Here is a 22,010-nt window from a genome sequence, read left to right on the forward strand (position 1 = left end):
AGTCCTAAGCAACCATGAGAGACCGACCCATCTCTGTGTGCGCACTCTTTCTCCACTGTTATCTGATCGTGGGCTGCATAAGTGCCAACTACAGATGGTTCTCATTTTTCCTTCTTGAAAAGGAATAATATGCCTTACTTTCTCAAAATTATACTCTAATTTCTCACATTGTGCCTTGGCTCCAATTTTACAACTTTCCCCAACAATTCACACACCTGTGAAGTACAGAAGATGCCATTAAATTTCCACAATCGGGTTTATTTTCCAATTATAAATATTTCTAATTGTCTTTCATTATCAAATATGAAACGTTCATTATTAAATGTACAGGTAAATTAGTAACTCATGAGGATGATGAAAACTTGCTTCCAAGTCCCAGTAACTTGAAATGAACACTTCTGGCCTTGCCTGGCTAGGATTCCAGTGTTTGGATGCACTCGTATGCACAGGCTTTTGAGCATATGCACGTAATTTGACAATACGTGATATAGACAGTTCGATGATTTTTGCACTTAGTGGCACCGAGAACATATGTTTCTGTGTCCGTACCACACATATGCAGTGTCTTCGATAGAATTGGCACAGTTCTTCAGTTTGTTCACACACCTCACTCCACTGAACTACCACGCTGTTTTTCTCCTACTCTGAGACTTCATTTGTGGATTCTCTATAGTGGGATTGCTTGGTCTTAGCCTCTAGTTCATCTATAGCTCCTACACCTAAATACAGGTGTCTAATAAAGGAGATGTACAAAATTTACCTACACAGAAGGCACATACCTTTAATCTGAACACTCGGGAGGCAGAGGCAGATGGATCTCTGAGTTCTGAATTTGAGGCCAGCCTGGTCTACAGAGTGAGTTGTAGGACAGTCAAGGCTGCACAGAGAAGTCCTGTCTCAAAAAACCAGAAAAACACAAAAAAAGAAAGAAAAAAAGAAAAGAAAATTGATGGGGGTGAAACAGTGTTCACATTTATTTATATCTAACATTGAGTTTTGTGAATACAAATTAAATTTTTAATCTGTTTATTCTGATTATCCAAATCATTTAAAATTTTTATTATTGCTGCTAGCTTTTTTGGTTTATTTTTTAGGTTGGATTTAATTACATTTCTCCTTTCCCTTTCTTCCCCCAAATACTCTTCCTCATTCTCCTTCAAATTCATGGCCTCTTTTTCAATAATTGTTATTGTATAATAATTGTTATTGTATACATGTATATTTATATACATATATATTCCTAAATACAACCTGTTGAGTCCATATAGTGTTGCCTGAGTGCATGGTTTCAGGGCTGACCATTTGGCACCAATAGTACACTACAGTTGGTGTACTCTTCCTTGGGTACCACTCCTGCTCACAGCTTCACTCAGTTGCTGTTCCCACCCAGTTTGTCGTGTTCACTGATGTCATCCTTGTTTGGCTCACATCTGTGCAGTCATGCTGGTGAGCGTCTGACATTGTGAGGAGACACAATCTCACAGTAAATGCCCTGATCTTCTGGTTCTTACAGCCTTTCTGCCCCTCTTCTGCAATGACCCTGGAGCCTTAGGTGTGGTGTTCAGATTGGGCTCAACAACTACAAATTTTGATTACTTCGGAGTTTCTTGTAATAGTCTGTTTGTTGAGACAGGGTTTTACTATGGTAGCCTTGGGTGGACTCAAACTCATAGAGACCCATCTGCCTCTTCCTGGGATTAAAGGTGTGTACCAACACGACCCTAAAATTCTTTTTAATGTTTCTTCCATATTTGTAAGGTTTCTTTGTTAAATACATGTAAGTTAGGTACTATGAAAGTAATAGAGGGTTTTTACATCTTTAGCTATTAGAAATACTTGGTCTACCCTGGTGTAATAGTAGCATAGGTTTTTAATCCCAGCACTTGGAAGGTCAAGGCAGGTGGATCTCTGTGAATGTGAGGCTAGTCTGGTCTACATAGTGATTTCCTAGACAGCCATACCTACATAGTAAAGATCCTGTTTTGAAAAAACAAACAAACAAACAAACAAACAAACAAACCAAAAAACTTTTGCCTAAAACATCCCAAAGAAATAAAATGATCTCAGTTACAGAAAACTACAACTTACAAAGATGAACACCAGAATGCTCAACAGTTAGAGAGCTCAGCTATAAAAGGAACTGAATTCCAGGGAATTTTTTTTTCTTCATTTAAAATACTTCAAGGGCCTGGAGAGATGGTTAAGGTTTAGGGATTTAGGGGATTTGTTTCTCCGGCAGAGGACCTCAGTTTGATTCTCAGCATCTACATGGTGGCTCAGAACTCCAGTTTCAGGAAACCCAAATCCCTCTTCTGGCTTCCATGGGCATATATACACATAAAATAAATATATCTACAAAAACAAAATCTTCCACTCCTAAATCTGAAGTCCGACCAAGCCTACTAGAATGTAAGAAAACTTACTTTAAAAACCAGTGGATAAATGATATGCAATGACATGTCTAAGTAGGTGAGGACAACTCAGACAACAACAGCACCACACCCACAAGCTGGGTGTGGTCATTCACAGCTGTAATCCCAACCCTTGGGAGGTGAGGCAGGAGGATTATTACAAACCAGTCCAGACTACTAGAGATCCTATATGAAAATAAATAAATCATTCAGATAAGAGCAAACAGAAAAGCACATGATATAATCAATTCTAAAATTTGTTAATTAGCACATTTAATTCACTTTATAAAGTAGTGGTTCCAGCATGCGAAAATTAAGGTAACTAGAAAAATTATTGCTTTATAAAAGAAGTAATTAGAAACACACAAATAATTTCATAGAAGATGACTCTTCATACAGCTTCAGGAATATCTACTTCATAACATAAGGTACATATACATGTAAGGTCTCATATAATCTTTTTAATAAAAAGCTGAAAGTTGGTAAAAAAAAAGAAATCAGATTAATGTTGGCTCAACTAAATGCATACTTATTAAAGCTACAGTAATTCCACACTCACGGTGATGGGGGTACTCTACCTTGTCTAGCAGCAGACAAATCTTACTTTAATATGTGTGAAAGGGGGCAGGGCACCAATTACAGTTTCTGGGTAATATTTGGCCCCTCGTGTTCTGAGAGTCTAGATACTGACAGTCACTAAGTAGTATGTAGTCTCAAATTAATTTCAGTCATTGTTTGAAATGAAAATTCCTGTCTTGAGCATAAAGTGTGTGTAACTTTATTTGGGACTGCCCCAGTGTCTACACATGAAGATACTCAGTTTCAGTCTGAGGGCATAGATCAGCTCCCCGTCCTCATATTTAAGTGGCTACAGCCCACAGGACAAATGGAATAGTGATTTTTCTCTGTAACCAAACAAGGTAAATAAATGTGATATATTGGCACATCACCCTACTGCTCTGCATATGGTGCACATTAAGGTTGTATTCATTTGCCATATGAATATAATTCCTTTTACCACATTTACTATTAGCTACAAGAAGTAAATACAGAGTTGTTTTGCTGGAATTTGAGGGTCTGCATTACATCACAGAGCACTAAACATCCTGGACCTTCTGGAGAATTTCATAGACATTTTTAATGTCACCTGAACCTGAACACTGCCAACACACTGCTTCAGACCCATACTTTGAATTTTACAAGAAAATAAAGAAGAATAGAAGGTAGAGCAGTGGGCCAGGAAGGAACTGGATGCAGGCTGAACAAGGCATACGTAAGAACTGATGTCCTCGACAAAGAACCATATCCACCTCATCCCTCACATAAAAGACCACATGGCTCAAGCGCTGGTTTCATATACAAACCTGAGTGAGTATCAGGAACCTACGATTAGGTATTATCTAAACAGTTTCTGCCAACCACAACTTACTGAAGACCTGAGCGTCTCTCAGACAAACTGTAGTTCTTTGTTTTACCATACAGGCACCGTGCTTTCCTTAAAATATTTATTACAAAGTCCCAATTTCAGGGTTGGGTGGAAGCAGAAGAATAAAATGATTAAAAAAAAACTTATAAGGTTCAACACATCATATATATCCTGACATTTGAGACGCATGAATAATATATCACAGGCAATTAAGACAAAATACACCAGTGTTTCCAGGCCCGGCCTTTCCCATTAGAGAGCTGTACATCCCCAAATGTGCCCAGCAGATGGTGCTCTAGGCTACCTACGTACAGAGAGGACACCACACTACAGCCGCCTATATTTTGCCAAGACAAAGGATAAGAATTTATCAGTAGCTTTAGTAAAACATATTAGGTTTTATGATAAAAGGACATAATTCCTAAATACATGCATAAAAGCATACATATGCATAAGCATGTGTGCATGGAGGCCACCAGTAAATAACTCACACTGGACACGTTACAACACCGCTTCTCTTACAGACTTGATGAGTAGTCTAATATCAGTGGTATTTATAGTCATAGGGCAAGATCATTCTAAATTCATTAAAAAAATTTAGAATGCCTTAAAGTTGGAATTCATTTTTAATTATAGCAGGAATGTCTCATTAGGGTGATACTGGTAAAATTAACAGCAGTAGGATTTACGGTAATGACTTACGTGACTGATGGGAGTATAACAAAGTGAAGTTTTAGACAGAGAAAACAGGGCAGCTCCGGAATACAGTACTTCACAAAGAGGCTCTGCAGTCTGTGAGTGCTACTAGCCTTACGGTTAATAAAATTTTCTTTCTAATTAACGGTGCTGAAATACTCTTTAAGAACAGAATCTTGTTGTTATATATAAAAAAAACTACCCCCCCCCATAGACGCTATTCCTATAAAGGGGGAAAGCTGACATAGATTACCATGTCTGATTGCAAAGAGGAAAAAGAAATATGCCACCTTTCCATCAAATCGAAACCAGAATGCGAGAATGTTAAAGTACTTTACTGAAATAGTGTGCACACAAATCTATGCGACACCCTCACAGTCGGCAGTCATTTGCTCCAAAGCTAATAGGCTGACTGTAAAACAAAAATTACTTTGAAATCTAAAAGTGTTGCATAAGTGGTTAGTTTTTAAAATTCAAGTTTATGATTTATTAATGTAATATAAAATAGTGAATAAATAATAACAGTGCTGTGTGCTTTCAACTTGTTTATGTAAGCACAATCATGTCAAGGTTGGAAGTGTTTAAATACCAATTTAGGGCACTGAGGGAACACATTTTCTCAGGAATTTGGAGGACGATCCAGTCAGCATTGTTCTGAAGTGAAAACCTTCCACTGGAGGAATCTCAGCCTAGGACAGCAGACGGGCTTTCTGCAGAAAACACCTTTCATTGAAATTGTCCTGGTTAATGTTACAAAAACCATCCGCAAGCAAGTGGAATACTATTTTCAGCCTTCTCATCAGGAAAGCCGCATTCCACAGCAGATAACCATCACAAGACAATAGAGCCAAAGGTGAAAAACGGCCTGTCTACGGAAAGCAAGCCTTTGGCTGCATAATCTAGACAGGTTTCATAAAACATGTGAGTCATTTTTAAAGCCCCAAATTATACTATTTATAGGTTTCATCCAAGTTGAGTTAGCCTGATTTTTATCCAACTAATACACATATTAACATTGTATAACATTAGGTTAAAATAGTTACATCGTTATCAACTTTATATATAGCAACAATATCAGATTTGAAGAAAATGGCATTTGGCTCTTGCTTACGATACTTGCAAATAAAATCACTAAATATTCTTGTGATTTTAAAATTTCAAATAAAGTTAAATAGCTGAAAGAACTATAAAATGCAGGGGAAAAAATAATTGGTTGCCTCAACACCACTTTTCTTCTTTTAAAGAAAGAAAAAAAATCTCGAATAAAAGATTTGAAGTTAAGTAGTGCTGTGTGTTTACAGGCCGTCCTACAAGTGCATTAGTGGCCGCTCTCTCGGGGTGTTCCTGCAGCTCTGAGAGACACAATGCAGGCAGGCGGGCAGGCAGGCCGGCGAGGTGAACACGGAAGCCTGGAGGCTCAGAGGTGCGGGACTCAGGGACCGCTCACAGCCTCCACTGAACCAGAGGCTCGGCAAACTGAATCAGCTCGTGGGAGGGTTTAAAACAGTTACATAGTAAAAATATCTGGGTTTGCCTGCTGTTTTTTTTTTTTTTTTAAAGCTTAGACTGGCTTTTTCGTTTTCCTATTCTAATGTACGTAAATTCTCATAGTAAGTAAAAGTACCTGTATGTCAGGATTCACTATTCAAAGCTAAAGCAGAATTGGATTGGGGCATCAGACATTATAAAAGGCGAGACAGAATGAAGTAATAAATTTAGTAAAAATACATAACAGTTTTCTGAAATCTGCATTAGATGTGCCTGTGTTCTTCTGTTCCTCCCCCTCATCCTTATCTGTATTTCTAGGTGTTCACGTCCAACGTATTACAGACAATAGGAGAATGGTGCACATTGCACGGAAGCTATAATGTATTTATATGTACCAAGACGGTGTTGGTGTGGGGACTAACTTCCTCTGAGCATCGTGTGCCTCTAATAACAGTCACCACTGTTGCTTTATTTTACAGACGAGAAAGAAGGGCCACAGCAGAGCCAGTCCCAGTATTCCATCACACCATGCAGGAGCAGCCAGCACCGCTTTACTCGTTCTCAGAATACACGTGGCTGGGAGCTCCACATAACATAGAGAAGGCAATCAACTCGAATGAAAAACAAAGACTCAAATATTTGTCTTTCAGGGTATAAATTGCTATACATGCATAAAACATTTTAAGGCAAGGCAAGAATGTTCCTAAATTCTTTGAGACAAATAACTAAGTGGTAGATTTATATAGTATCTATGTCAAATCTAGTTTTGTCTGAGGTAATTTATTTAATCTTCTATTTAAAGATACAGGAAAAGAAACTGAAAGTAGTTACTCAATCTAGGAGGCCAGAACGGAAGAGGCATTAGAATGTCAGCAGCCATAAGGACCGATCATATATTGTATACCTCATAGAGAATGAAAAACAAAAGCCCTGCATTTTACCTTCTTTAAATTGACTGTGTAAATAAGAAACATGTACAAAGTATACTTTCCCACAGTACAAACACACTGTTGCTTGCTCTGACATCTAAGGCTGGATTACCTGTAGTATCAGAACTTTAAAATTATTTTCCTATTCTATTCACATAGAAGATTATCTTTGATTAAAGTCATAAATATGTCCACTAGCTATCAGCTGAATATAATGCTTATTTATGATCTAATCCAAAGTCTCTAACATACATAAAAATAAAAAATAGTTTTGAAAAAAGTCTGGATTTTACTAAATAAATATCAGCATTCTACTAAAAATTTTTGAACAAAGTGTTCACTTTCATACAAGTATTAACCGTTTTTGCACAACCTGGAGAAGTCAATCGAAAATATGGCAGGGTGAAATATACTTATACCCAGACACAACGCCCCGCAGTATTTAGGCAATAGCACAAGCCTTCCTTAACCAAATACACTGCAGCCAGCTTTGAATTAAGAAATGGTAAATAATCAGAGCAGTCACAATGTCTACCTTATGAAATAGAAATCTACAGCTATTCTTACAGGAACTCGTCTCTGTAGTCATAATCATTTTAATTAAATTCTCATTTTTCAGGTGGTCCCTTTAATTGTTTTTCCTACTTCTTAATGTGTTTTTTAAAGCCCTCTCTTGACTGCAGCTGTGTGCGATTGGTTTTAATGGTGGCTGTTTCCTTTTTTGCCTTCTGTGAATTACAATTTTAAATGGTTACACATTTTTGTGTTGTTGTTTTACTGCCTTCAGTGCAGTTTCTGAAAGATGTTTAATGCTGTTGTGAACATTTTCATTTCCCATCTGAAAAGTCAAGAGCCAATTTGAATATTGCATATTGGCCTTTTATGACCTGCTTTATTTTTTAATATGTAAATGAAAGCATAATTTTATAAAGTTATAGATTCCAAACTTAAAACTTTTATTTTGTTCTTTTAAAGCATAAATTTAATAAAAAAGATAATACATACTCTTTCTTTTATGTTACATGTTATTGTTCATGAGAACACCTCTAGTTTATTTTGTGACAGTCATTGTGGCCAACAAATGGCACACCTGCATAAGAGTGACCATAATGTAAAAATGAAGGTTTCATATGCGGACTTGAATTATCAGTGATTATGGGATGTTTTAGTAACCATGCCATCTAGGCCAACCTTAAGTTACAGCTCAGAAATTGAACATACTTGATAATTCAGTGCTGTTCCCACTTCCCCCTCGGAGTGTTATTAGTCTACATTATTTATAAAAGTTCGCTTTAAGAAGTAGTTAGTACTTACTGCCTGGGTTATCTCCAACTCCATTGCTTTTTCCATTCCAGTACCACAGAAGAAGGGTTGCGTCACGTGACCCTGAGAGAATGTAGCAATTTCCCCCTATATATGACTCAGAGCGAGCCAGGCAAGTGACGACATCCCAATGGCCAAACACCACTTGGATCAATTTTCCTAAAATATAAAGCAAATTTTCCTTAAGCTGCAATTAAAAGACAAAGCAAGCTCCTAGCAAATACAAGCTGCACAACACCAATGCCAGGATAACTCGGTCTGGGAAGGGTCTGACCTGGGAGGGTTTTGTTTTTAAATACTACCCATGATACTTTAAAAAAATCAAGTGAATAGCGGTAACATCTTTGAAAGGCATATGTTAAAACTATTTCAACAAATAATATCTGAGTATGAGGATACCATATCCTTATAAACAGCTCCTATAAATTACAGAGGAATAATATTTACTGGTTAAAGCAGGCCCAGGAGAGTCCTTACCCTGGAACCATTTAACACTTTCTTGAGTTACTCTGTGACTCAAAAGCGAAGCCTGCTGCCCGCCTTCCTGGGAAAGCTCCAGAGCTCAGCCCCAACAGCCTCGCTAATGACGCTCTTCTGTTCTCAGGTCACACTGAAGAGAGTTCCTTCTTTTTCAATCCAAGACTATATACATGGACTAACTTTTGATGAAAGAACAGTTTATTGTGATTGCAATCCAAACCCCAGTGTTCTTTATTTTAATTTTCTGAAGGATGAAAATTCTTTTAGGGGTGATGATAAAACCAAGATTACAGTAGTTTAATGGGAAGGACTGAAGACAGTGGAGAGGAACTTAGTCAACTTAGTATATGCAGAAGAGTGGCCCACATACCAGTGTCAGACATAAAAACCAAGACTTTTTTCTAAGAGAAAAATGTATAGCTCAATAAGAAAAAAACAAACAAATAAAACAAAAACAACAACAAACCCCTTGTTTGTTGCTGTGGAGAGTCACTGCTCGACTGACACTGTGGGACCTACCATTCATAGACTGGTTTAAAGAGTTAGACATCCACAGCCCCTCTATGACACCCTAGTTCGTTGCTACCATTTCCCTGGAAAAGCCTATAGTCTACAGAATGTCCTCTCAACAGTCTCAAGTGAGTGTCGGTAGGGCAAACAGAACTCACACGTTAAAGAAATGAAAGAAAGTTTTCAACTTGGAACACACAGAACAACATTCTGAGGCCTTAACTCTCAATTAAGAGCTGGCATCTAAATGTACATAATCTCTCTTTTATTTTCTTTCTTCTTCCTATCCTTTCTTTCCTTCCTCCCTGCCTTTGTTTTTCTGTTTTGTTTTTTCAAGACAGGATTTCTCTGTGTAGCCCCGGCTGTCCTGAAACTTACAGACAAAGCTGGCCTCAAACTCGGAGATCCACCTGCCTCTGCCTCTCTGAGTGCTGAGATAAAAGGTGTGCACCACCGCCACCTGGCTACTTTTCAAGATAATAAATGTAAATAAGAAAGTATTCACTTAAAATTTTAAATCATTGATTATAGTAAACTTAAAACTTCTTATAAATGTTTCAAATTTAGAGATAAAATAGTGAACACTTATCTACATCAGGTAAAAGTCAAATGCAACTTTTTCACTCATGAGCAACAGTTTTGCAGAAGCAAATGCTACCAACCTTAAAACCAGACTTATTTAATTTTATTTAATTAATATTCATTTATTTCATATATCTTTTTAAATTTTTTCTTTCATAAAAATTTATTTTATTTAATTAAAATTCAGACTTATTTCAATTACAAATTACAGTTAATAAAGTACATTTTCCTGATGTAATTAAGGAAGATCAAAAAATCCCTTAAGGTCAGTATTTGAATTGTTAAATGTGTCATGAGTTTTCGAAATGTCTTCAGCTTTCTATATTTCTAAATAAATTTCTAAATGCAAGGACATTTCCCTTACAAGTCAGATTGTATCAGTAAGGCATGTGCCAGGAAGAATTCAAAATTTTAAAACTAAATATGAAACATATATCAATTTTATTTCATTTTCAAGTGAAGATGTTTAGTAGTATGGGTTAGGTGGCTACGCTCCCATAGAGTTCACTATGTGTTTTAACCGCTGAAGGAAGCTGGTAAGTGATACTGGCATTATGTTTTGGTCACAGTCTGATCAGGGACGTCCTCTTTGGCCTCTCCCTAAGTGCCTAGAGCTCGGGAACTGCGGAAGTGAAGTGAACGTGTTACTCGAGCTAATGTCTCTCCAGCAACTGTGGAGTTGTGTGAGCACTACCAACTAGGTAAGTGAGGCACAAGGTACCCAAGAGACCTAGGAGTCCTGATGCAATGGAGACCTCACAGAGAGAACTATTTGCTGGGCAACTTCCTTCATTTCCAACTAGTTCAGGGGCAAGGCTAGAAGACCTAGCTGTGAAGGTGGGAAGCAGTCATTACCAACACAGAATGTTCCATGTTGTTCCTCCTTAAGCCACTACTAAGTTCTTCCTGTGTGTGAGCAAAACAGATACCCACTTGCTGTGGTTTCTTTTTCTTCTAAAATTTCCTAGTTTTAATTTTTCCCCCAAAGTAATCAAAATTATGAGTCTTCAACAGTATTTACCTAGCATCTACTAGGTGCCAAGCATTAGGTTTGCTTAAATGTATGCAGTGGTGAGCATACGTTGTTCACACCCTCAGGACCTTTCTTGTCTAATACTGGAGACAAACACTGAAATAAAGTGAACAGATACATAATGATGTAGTCTACAAAAAGAAAAATCTAAAATCAGTGAATGGAAGGAAAATCCAAATGGGAGGAAGATATAAACGGAGTTTCCTGTCTAATCCTGCTTAGCTTTACTCTCTATAAACTGTAGGCTCAACTCCAACAAACATTCTCTCTATAGGTTTGCTTGCCCTGCTCTGGCAGCCCAGCTCGGCAATCTCCGCTGCTGTTGTGATATGGAGGCTCGTTCCTTCTAAATAAATCACAGTATAAATACCTGCTGCTCTTTTGGTAAATTATTTTCTGATAATCTCATAAGTGCTCTTCAGCCTTTATTTTTTGTTTCCTTTAATACCAGGCTACCTCTCCACACATTAATATCAAAAATTACCACAAACACTAGAATATCCCTTTTTTGACAGAACAAACTTTCTACTTAATGCTTTATCTGACAGCTGTGCTACAAATAAAACAATCCCAGCACAGAACTCTGCACCACTGCATCTAAATGTGGCCAGAAAATAATTCTGACTGCCGGGGGAGGTTTTATTGTTGCCTCTGCTGCTCTGGTTGTGCCATGAAAACATGATTTATGTTTCAAGAATTTCCTGTTACAACCCAAATACCCCTCCCCAATCTAATAAGAGGAAGAATTTTTTTGGCTTGTGTGCTAAAATATAATTGAATTCAACACTTGTGATGGCTTTGCCATTATATATTAGCTGATCATACAATTTTCCCTTGCTTCTTCACCAAACTTAAGGAAAAGATTAGTTGATAATACCTATTGTCATAAAAACACAAATTCCTATTTTTCTCACTGAAATTACTTTTAAATAAAATTAGCAGTTGAGTATGCATAGAAGACATACAAAAGGAATATCACTTGAGGGTTCTTTTTTCTGCACTTTTATAGAAAATATAAATTTCTTAATGTCAGTTAATTTGATATGAAGTTTAAAATAATGATATTTCTTATAGCTATTTTACATACGCAGAGCACATATTTTTTATACAGTGTATTGCAAGATTTCTGTTGGGAGGAAGTGAAATGATATCAACCATGTTAAGTCTAACAGAACATGGCATGCCACAAGGAACTTAGAGCTACAAATTATAGTGGTTTTCAAATTAGCCAAGGACAGTGACACCTGTGTGAGTTAACAAGGTTAAAAAAGAAGAAGAAAAAAGAGAATGCTACATATAAACTTAGAAGGGCCAGGCCCAAGCCCTATTCTGTTACCGTTAGCTACTTAAATTTCAATATACCACTTAACTCTCTAAATCTCTGTCCATAGTATCTAAAAATGGGATAAGGACATGTATCCACTCTACAAGATTTTTATGAAGCTTAAACAATAGTATGCACGCCAAAGAACTTTGTAAGTTCTGAAAAAAAAGAATGGATACAGGAATTATGTAAATTATTGGCACAGTATGAAAGTTAAGCTTTACTTAACATATATTGGTATTTAATGCATATAATACAATAAAAATAATAGAGAATGTCAATGAAGTCAAAAGTTTTATAATACCACAATTTATGACTCTACCCATATTCTGACAAAGGTCAACCCTGGAGATGTGAGTAAGCGGTGGTTGCCAGACTTTAGAGTGTGGGAAAAGGGGGACATCCAGAGGTGACATGAGGGGACTGGGGGTCATGGAGCTGCTCTGCACCCAGAATCTGTGAGGTGGTGATGTAATTCTGTGCACTGTCAAAACTTAAACACTATAAGTCAAAAAGCATGGAATAACTTACTGTGTAAATTTAAAAATAACCTTTCTAAGTGTGAGAACAATAAGCAGTCTAAAAGACTACTAAGAAAAAAACTTATGAGGGACATATCATGTGTAACCCAGAGTCTGTGAGGATAGAGAGTATATCAAATAATACTAAGGTTGTTCTTTTATGCTATAATAATGAAAAGTAGAAATCTAAAATAGACCATCAAAACAGAAGATTCAGTAAAATAAAGAAATAGTTTTAGAAAACATTAATTTACTCTGCAGTTCTACATAAAGTTTGTGGAACTTTAATTTCAAAATAATCCACCTAACAAAATGAGATATCTGAAAAAAAAAAAAACCTCTCAGCTGCTCAGAAAGGCTTGGGTGTTCATGTTTGCTTTCATGAACTTACATCAAAATAAAGTGGATTGTAAGAAAATGAGAATCAATTTCCTGAAGTAGAAAATAAACAGAAAATTTTCTCCAAATAATTTTAAGGCTCATTCTATAAATATTTCAGCTGAAGAGAGTCATTTCCCCGTATTATCTCAGCTGTGCTACAGTAGTCTAAAAATCACACATTTAAACTCTGTGAAGAACCATCTACTGCTCAGTGCACCTACTTATTAAGAGGAGCAAGAACCATGCATTTCATAAGAAAGAGGACTTGCTATACGAAACTTAATTACAATTTTCAATTAAATAGAATTCCCACTACCAGAGCATTTAATCAAGATACATGTATTTCCTTCTTCTCACCGGCTACAATGTTACAGTCTTATTGATTAATTATAATGAACTAATATGGAATTAACATCTAACTCTAAGCTGGGTGGTGGTGGCATACATCTTTAATCCTAGCACTCAGGAAGCAGAGGCAGGTGGATCTCTGAGTTCTAGGTAGATCTCTAGTTCTAGGAGAGTCAGGACTACACAAAGAAATCCTGTCTCAAAAAAAAAATCTTTAACTTTATTCAACTATATTTATTTAACTATAAATATTTATATATTTATTACCTATAAATTTATTTTCTCTTCTGACAGTTTCTAAAATGCTTTAAATCATGCTGTTAAATTAATCAATAGTTTAAATTTCTGACATGCAAAAATTCTTTGGATTATATCTGCTGTCATAACACCGGGCTGACTTGGTTTGTTCCTCAGGGAGTTGAACTTCAAAAGCATCTGTCACACGCTTAGTCAGTGGTAGCTACCCTTCTTGATGGCATAGTTTTCAGCAATATTCTTTGTAGAATTGGGAAAGACAAAGTTTATTCCCAAAGGACAGACTTCATGATTCTTCCTAATATGGAACAGAAAACCTTTTAAATAATTGAAATGGAAAAATACTTCTGTGTTGTACACTTGTCTTAAAATTGTATGTACATGTGTGTATAGTATTTACATCCATAGCTTTGCTTACAGAATGGAATTATTTATTTTGTAAACATGTGCTTGGGAGACAAAACTGTTGAAAAACTGCCTCTTAAAATGTACCAAAGTGACCTCAACAACTAATGATGTAGCCCACTGTTTCCTGAAAGGGAAGACACGTCCTCTTTATTTTGGGGAGTAAGAAGAGAAAGCATTCTTGATGCTAAATCATGGTCTTTGGATTACTGATGAAGAAAATAAAAATTACCTGTGTCTGTGGAGTAGACTCGGAAACTCTTATCCCAGAAGCCGCAGACAAGAATATAGCGGTTGTCAGAAGTGATGACGAAGCATTGGGAATGAACTTGGATGCTCTGGTCCAGAAGGTCAGTTATTTGCCTCCTGTGTGTCCCTGTGCCGCAGGCTGTGAGAACACAGGGAAGAAGAAGAAAACACTAAACATATGTGGATAAAGAAATCCTACAGTACTGTCACATTGGGAGTTGAAGGCAAGGAAAGGAGAGACGAGATCCAGAGCATGTGACCTTATGTACAGTAGTGAAAAGCCAAATGGGAAAATCCATGCAATTGCTGGAGGAATGGGAGCCATTACAGTCAATATCTCAGTAAAAAATGTTTTGCTTAGAGGGAAAAAAAGTAAAAAAAATGTACAACCCACAAAACATGCTTTCCAAGACAAGTAGATTACAGTCTCTAGATCTCACCACAGTTTGGGTTGTTTTTGACAATCTCATTTATGTCTATTGCCATGAGGATGGATTCATGTTGTGATAATCTATTACCTTTAACATTTTATCATAAGGGAGAGAATTAGGATTTAAATGTCATATATTTGAAATATTGCAGCATCTTGTACTACTTTGGCTTTTATGGGTCTTTAATTTGACTAGAAGGGAACTTCCATCCTCCCTGTTTACAGCTGCACACATGTGTAAAAAAGGCAAGAATGAGGGAGGATTCATTTAGAGCCTTGTAAGTGAAAAGTCACAGCACACTGCCATGCTTCCGTCTTGGCTCAGGAGTAAGATGAGGGAGACAACCAGCCAGCTGCTCCCACGTGCTCAGGTTGGGCAGGCAGTGACCCCAAGGGCTCCAGAGCTCCTGAGATGGGTGGGGCTGTCTCAAGGCTCAGGTTAGGCAGGCAGTGACACCAAGCACTAGGGAAGGAGAACACAGATTTGCCATTGTCAGAAGAGCGATGTCACTCTGATGCTTTGGGGGGGGGGGGGTATTATTAAGCCAACAAAACAGAACCTTTATTTTTAGTGACTTTCCATCACAGACGGAGGTTTTCACACCATGAAAGCTTGATTACTTCAGAAACCAGAATGGAATGGTCAAGTCTGATTCCTGCATCTAGTTAGTAAGTTCTTTATGCCAGTTTTCAGTTCTTTGAGGGAAGAAACTATATATTAATGATAAAAATACTGATTTTATAGTCATTGTGTATGATATCTAAATAATGTGGGGGTTTAACAGAAGGCCTGCCAAATCAAATAACAATCAGACAAAGCATTTAAAATATTCTCAGGGCTATGCTGAAAACCACTGACGCCTGAACCATCCTTGTTATAAACAGAACACACCCCACATGCATGTATACATACAAAATCCTGCTAATGTCTGTTAACACAACTTTGGGGTAAGAAACTGCACCAATAGTAAAATGGGAAGAATTCCAGTAGGGGGATCAGTTTTATTTCTCACACAAAAGGAAGTTGGTGGCAGATGAGGAAAGGTTTCACAGATACAACAGTGAATCACACACAGAGACTAGCCCACTGCAGTAAAACTGTGAGATACATATAGTCCAGAAAATCTAGAAAAACAATGATTACTACCACACTTCACTATACACAGAACCTTTAAAAATGTCTTTTTGCCAGCATTTCTATGACTTTTGCTCCTGGGCTATTAATTCTCACTAATTTGCGGGGAGGGTAGGATGCACATAATTCTGAATTGAGGGATCACAACGCCTGTGAGTAAGGCTGATATTTCTCCAGCACTCAGATGAACTAGTGTTTGTTTGTTGTGGCTTTTGTTTTTGGAGAAAAGGTCTCACTTTGTTTAGGTCTGCCTTGAACTGGAGGTCCTACTGCCTCTATTTCCTGAGTGCTGAGACTGTGGGTGTGTACCACTAAACCCAGGAGCTTAACTATTTTCTAAATGAATTCTTACTTGAAGTTTAACACCAAAAAGCTTTTCCTCCAGCCATCTGTCCATCCATCTATTTGTTAGTTCATCTGTACATCCTTTGTTTGTCTAGCCTATCCACTTTATAAGAGCATTTATATTATCCCACTGTTTTGTTTGTAAATTTACTTTGTGATTCAATCCCACAGTATGTAATTGTAGGATATACATATATTGTATATTTGATTACATAAGCAGCATCCAAACTTGGACATGACTACTTTGGGAGTATAAGACTTCCCACGGGATAAGGCACAGATGGTTTTATGTGAATCAATTTCTAGTTTTTCAACTTTCATATATTCTGTTTTCTGAAACTGATTTGCCTGGGAATTCTCCTGTGGGTTTCTTTCTTTTTTCTTCTTTTGCTTTAGATGAAACCATGTTATACTCCTATCCATAATCTTTGTATGGTTTTTTACCCTGGGGATTAAAATCTCTTGGGAGCCAAGGACAGGAACAATGAAAAATATTGATTATACTAAAACATGAGTGCCTCGGTATTATCAATTTATATGTCAGATGGCTTCAAGATACTGGAACAAGGATCTAGTCACACTGTCAGTTAACATTAAAAGTAAGTTTCAACAGCAAGGTTAAAAGAAAATATATCTAATATTAGACCATAAAGATAATTCTTAATAGATCATTATGTGAATTTTGTTATATATTACAAAATGTTCAAAAATCTATATGCATTATTAGAGCAAAACATTTCCCTTTCTCCTCTACTTTCTTATGTAACATTCCTCAGCTACAAAACCAAAGCAATAGGAACAGATCTGTTGAACAAATCTATCTAGCCAACTTAGAGCTAAATAATGTTTATCAACACATGCACTATTAGAAGGGAAAACACCCCATTTAGTTAACTGAAGACTTATTTCTAAAAAGTGCTTGCTTTTTATTTCTTTAGTATTACTGAAGTTTATTACAGGATGGGTTATACTTTAGTGGTACATCATGTGTCCAGCACTGCTGAGGCCCAGAGCTGGATCTCCAGTGTCACACTAAAAAGCCCACATACTTAGCTACAAGTGTAGGCTGTAAGGCAGTGAGAAGTGGCGGCACACATCTGTGAACCCCGCACTCAGGAGGCTGCACTGGGAAGACCTAGAGTTCCAGGTTAGTCAGGGTAGAGAATGAGACTGTTGTTGCTGTTGTTTCTGAGACAGGGTTTCTCTGTGGAGCCCTATCTATCCTGGAACTCGCTCTGTAGACCAGCCTAGCCTCGAAATCAGAGATCCGCCTGCCTCTGCCTCCCAAGTGCTGGGATTAAAGGTGTGCACCACCACCACCTGGTTGGAATGAGACTTCAACACACACACACACACACACACACACACACACACACACACACAAAACAAAGAAAAATTGTAAAGGCTACTCAGTGTAACTAATTAAAGATTTTAATTTTACTTTTGGGGTATTATGTTTTTCATTTATCTCCAATTTTTTTAAAAAAACGAAGCATAAAACAAATTTGAACCTTGAATGCATACAACAATTTAAGTTTATAGACATATGTTTTAACTTTCCATACATATGTTCATGGCTGAAAAGTATAATAGCATAATCAAGTTTTAAAAGTTAAGATAAAATTATGTGAAGAAAAAAGGAAATAAATCAAAAGTAAAAAAAATTTGGTGAAATTTCCAGCTGTTGAAGGTTTTCATGTGTATCTTTAAAAATAAAAGATGTTGAATGCCCAGTTCATTTTGATATTGTGATTCCACTGGATATATCACAAATGTTTTCTACTATGTCAGAAATTTTAACTACTTGGAATTGTGATAAAAAACTTTTATGTATAAATTTTAAGATTAATGAGGAGGATAGGATTATGTTCAGTTGACAGAGTCCTTGTCTAGTATGAACGAAGTCCTGGGACTGACACTAAATGCTGGCACACACACCTGAAATCCCAGCACTGAGAACGTGAAAGCAGGATGATCAGAAGTTCAAGGTCGTCCTGAGTCACTACTGAACTGGAGGCCAGCCTGGGCTACCTAAGACAGTTACTTTGGTGAATGGAGGGGCTGTTTGATCTGGAAGCTCCTGTGGTAAACCATGACCTACATACAGGCTCAATGATGCATACTGTCTTTAAATATGAAGCATTATTGGAAAGCATAACACTCATTTGTGCATCTATTGTCCGTCATGGTGGCTTTGGTACAGAGATGAAAGAGTTAAGTAACTGTGTCTGAAACCTTAAGACCCACAAAGCCTGAAATATTTAATATTTGGCCTTTTACCAAGAAACATTCATTGCCCACACTGGCTGAATTCACTTAATTATATTACAGAATATTCATTGTCATGTTTTAAAGCAGTGAACCTATAATTCAGAAAGAGTGTTTTACATGTCTTAGCAAATGGGCTTTATTTTCCTGATTTTAAAACTACAGAGTGAGCATTTTTCTTTGCTACTTTTAACAAGTAGCAAACAGTATCTTTTCAAAGCAAAATGAAATTAAGGGAGTGGAATGAAATTCAGAATTGTATTTACTGGGGAAATGGCTAATGAATTGTTTTTGAATTTAAAGTTTTGTTCATCCTGTAGTAGAAAATCATCCAGTGAATGATAACCATTTAGTGTTCTATTGTGGTAAAGACTTTAATGGAAAAAAAGGGTAACATGCAAAGAGGGAACATAGTGGATTTTTAAATAATAAATCTGCTCATTCATTTGCAAAATTAATATGTAAAATGGTAACATTCTAACAAATTTATTTGTTCAGGGTAAATTTGCCAAAATTAAAGGTCAAATATCCATGCTGGTTGCTTACCCCCAAGGAGGCAATTACGGTTTTTTGTTTTGTTTTGTTTTTTGTTTTTTTTTAAATTCTAAAAGTTATCAAGCTTAACCTTTTCGGTGACACCACATTTGAAATCCTGATGCATAAGAATGACAAATGCTGGCTAGCGATTTCAGCTAAATGACTCCACACCATACCAGCAATTAAAAATTCTACGTCATCTGCTGCAGATGCTCTCGTTCCCGGCGACTCTTTCTTGTCTCCTCCCTATTTTTTTTCCTTCTCCCTCAACAAATTTAACGTCCAATGGCAATTTATTGGCTGTAGAACTCTAGGAAAATGAATACAAATATCTTAACACTCCCATTGGCTGGGCAATATATTTCAACTTTGAAACTGCTCTGCAATTGCACATTAATCCCCCTTGACTGAACAGAGGACCCAGGAAGAAAGGATTGATCTCCTTTAATGATGAGACCCTGGCATTACAGTTTTATTTTTCATAACACACTGCTGCTAAGAATCCCACTGTTATTATGAAAATTTCCCTAGCAAAGAAGCTCCATCACATTACGTTTGCACCAATTCATCATAACGCGCCTCGCTCCTGCTCATCAACAAGTCTGAGTGATGAAAAGATCCAATATTATCCTGACAGTACTTCATGCGCATTCTCAATCACACATTATTACAGCATCCATATTAATTTTCAGTGACACGCGTCCTAGGCCTGTTCAAATTAGGCAAACCAACGAGGGGGAGTTGATGAAATACCAGCATAGCCACAGCTCATTGCATTCCAATTTGCATGCAAATGGTTTATCAGGAAAATTCCATTCCCAGCAACCAGCAAGTGAAAAACAACTGTAATCTACACTTCAGGGCCACCATACAGAGCTTAATGAATCGCAAAGAGAGAAAGAAGTGACAGACCTATGAGAGGATCGATTTCCACTGGCAGCTGGTATGGCTGGTCCTGTACAGCACCTTGGTGAGCTAGAATTCACAAAAGAAAAAAAAAAAGCATTATTTTTCATACACTTAACTACAAAAAAGCACACGTCAACCTTATACAGAATTGTTTCCAACCTCCAAATCTCTTGTGCAGTTTTGTGAAATTTAAAGAATAAAAGTCCAGGTGTTTTTATGGCTAGCTTATTAAACATTTATTTTAGATTAGTGCTGTTCTGAACATGTGCCATTGCGGTGGCTCCAGTCCTAGACCATAAGCTATAGCAGATGCTTGACTGGCAGCCTCTGATGCTGCAACAAAACAAAATTAAGTGGTAAAGCGTGCTGAAAACAAAATGTGACAACCATCTGCTGACTGTAGCAAATACTATTTTTTCATTCCTTCTTAAAAAGGCAGTTTTGAATGCTGCAGCACAAAGAATCCACAAAAAAAAATGTCAATTTATGATGGAGAAAGGGGAAGGTCTAAGTCAGGGAACGTTTAGTGTTTCATCCATCACTAAAAATCAATCAATTGAAAGTTTGAATAAAAATAAAGGTATCCACAGATAAATGTCTTTGTTAAATGCATTTGACTGAAATATTTTCTTAAAGATTGGAGTGAGGGTTTTTACAAAGTTTTATTAATATTTAATAATTCCATGGTTTTGACTTAAAAATACCCTGCAAAGCAAATGAGTTAAAAAATTAATCCATACTAAGAATAGTTTGTTCCATTCTCAGAATGGTTTTGTAGATGCAGGCAAGTTATACTGCAGTTGAATAGAGGTTTTGTAAGCTATTTCTCTGCAAGAAGTGGAAAGACTTTCAGTACAGAGGGAATGCCACTGGCTCGCTCTGCAACTTTGCAAACCCTAAAATAAAGTGTACAGCAGGTGACCTTTCCGGATGCATAGTTCTTATCACTACATTTCAGGCCCCTTTCTGAATTCTTTTCCTCAGACCACTCCTCTTTACCCTGGTCGGTATCTGCCTTTAGATGCACAAGTAGACAACCTGCTTGGATGAGCCCCAGATTTTGCTCAGTGTTATCGGATATCAGGGGTTTTCTGTCGTTGGTGGTTGAAAATAAATGACAGTGCATTTTATGAGCTCATCAGATTACTTTAGAACTTCTTCGGGTATATTTTCTCTAGTTACTAAACATGACCGTTTCAAGGCTGCTTGGCAAACTTTAACATTGATAAAATATGAGTGAGGCCAGTACTGGCAGTAAAATCTGTAGCAAATGTGTGTAAGAAACTGAAGAAGCTGAGACTACAGTGTCTTATTCTGATGGTTTACCAGCTTTGCTGATGAAGAAATTACAGATAATCACAGAGAATGTTGGGAGAAAATGCACTTCTCTGGTCTACACAGTAGAGCCAGTGACTTCCAGCCACACCAGTGTCATTCAGAATGGGTCTCTGCTCTGAGACCTGAGGCCATAGAAGCATTACAGTCAACTGCTGGAGAAAGGAGCCTCAGGAGCTCAGCCAACCTCCAATTGTACTTCTGCCACCGCGGCAAGTCATGTAGCCTCTGTCCATGCTCTGTGATACAGGCCAGATGGTATGACGTGGACCATATGAATGTGCCATTACCTGCCATTTAGCTACAAAAAGAACAATTGAATACAGCTCAACCTATGCTCTCCGGTTGTTGAAGGACTGGGTCAGTATACCCCACAGGATGGTCGGAAACTCTTCAAAGTCCTTTTAATGAGAGGAGAGAGTAAGATTTGTGTCTTGTTTTGTTTTGAATACTTGGGGTTGAGCCCAGGCCTTTGAATATGCTACACTACTTAGCTAATACCCAACAGAAAGTATTTGTTTTGCATATCATGACACAAATATTATTTGAAAAAAGAATAAAGTCAGCCTAACCTATGGAAACCATAGGTCCTCAGAAGAAAACAGAATCTAAAAATTAAGAAAAACTGATCGAATATGAATTGACATTCACCAAGAAGAACTGCTAGTGATTTCTGTTTTAAATCAAGAC

At 37.1% G+C, this 22,010-nt stretch overlaps 1 protein-coding gene across 5 annotated transcripts in view; it reads right to left on the minus strand.

Annotated features, from left to right (window-relative positions):
- The window catches only part of Lrba (LPS responsive beige-like anchor protein), a 504,118-nt gene that overhangs the window by 18,292 nt on the left and 463,816 nt on the right, over positions 1-22,010 (minus strand). For all 5 annotated transcript variants that reach the window (XM_048424832.3, XM_048424835.3, XM_048424834.3 and 2 more), the window contains exons 51-53: positions 19,989-20,051; positions 14,345-14,500; positions 8,265-8,432 (exon numbers count right to left, since the gene is read on the minus strand). In XM_048424832.3, coding sequence (XP_048280789.1) covers positions 8,265-8,432; positions 14,345-14,500; positions 19,989-20,051 — 387 coding nt within the window. The remainder of the gene's footprint in view (positions 1-8,264; positions 8,433-14,344; positions 14,501-19,988; positions 20,052-22,010) is intronic.

The sequence above is a fragment of the Myodes glareolus genome, chromosome 20 (genome assembly GCF_982192425.1).
Source record: "Myodes glareolus chromosome 20, mMyoGla1.1, whole genome shotgun sequence".
Taxonomy (NCBI): domain Eukaryota; kingdom Metazoa; phylum Chordata; class Mammalia; order Rodentia; family Cricetidae; genus Myodes; species Myodes glareolus.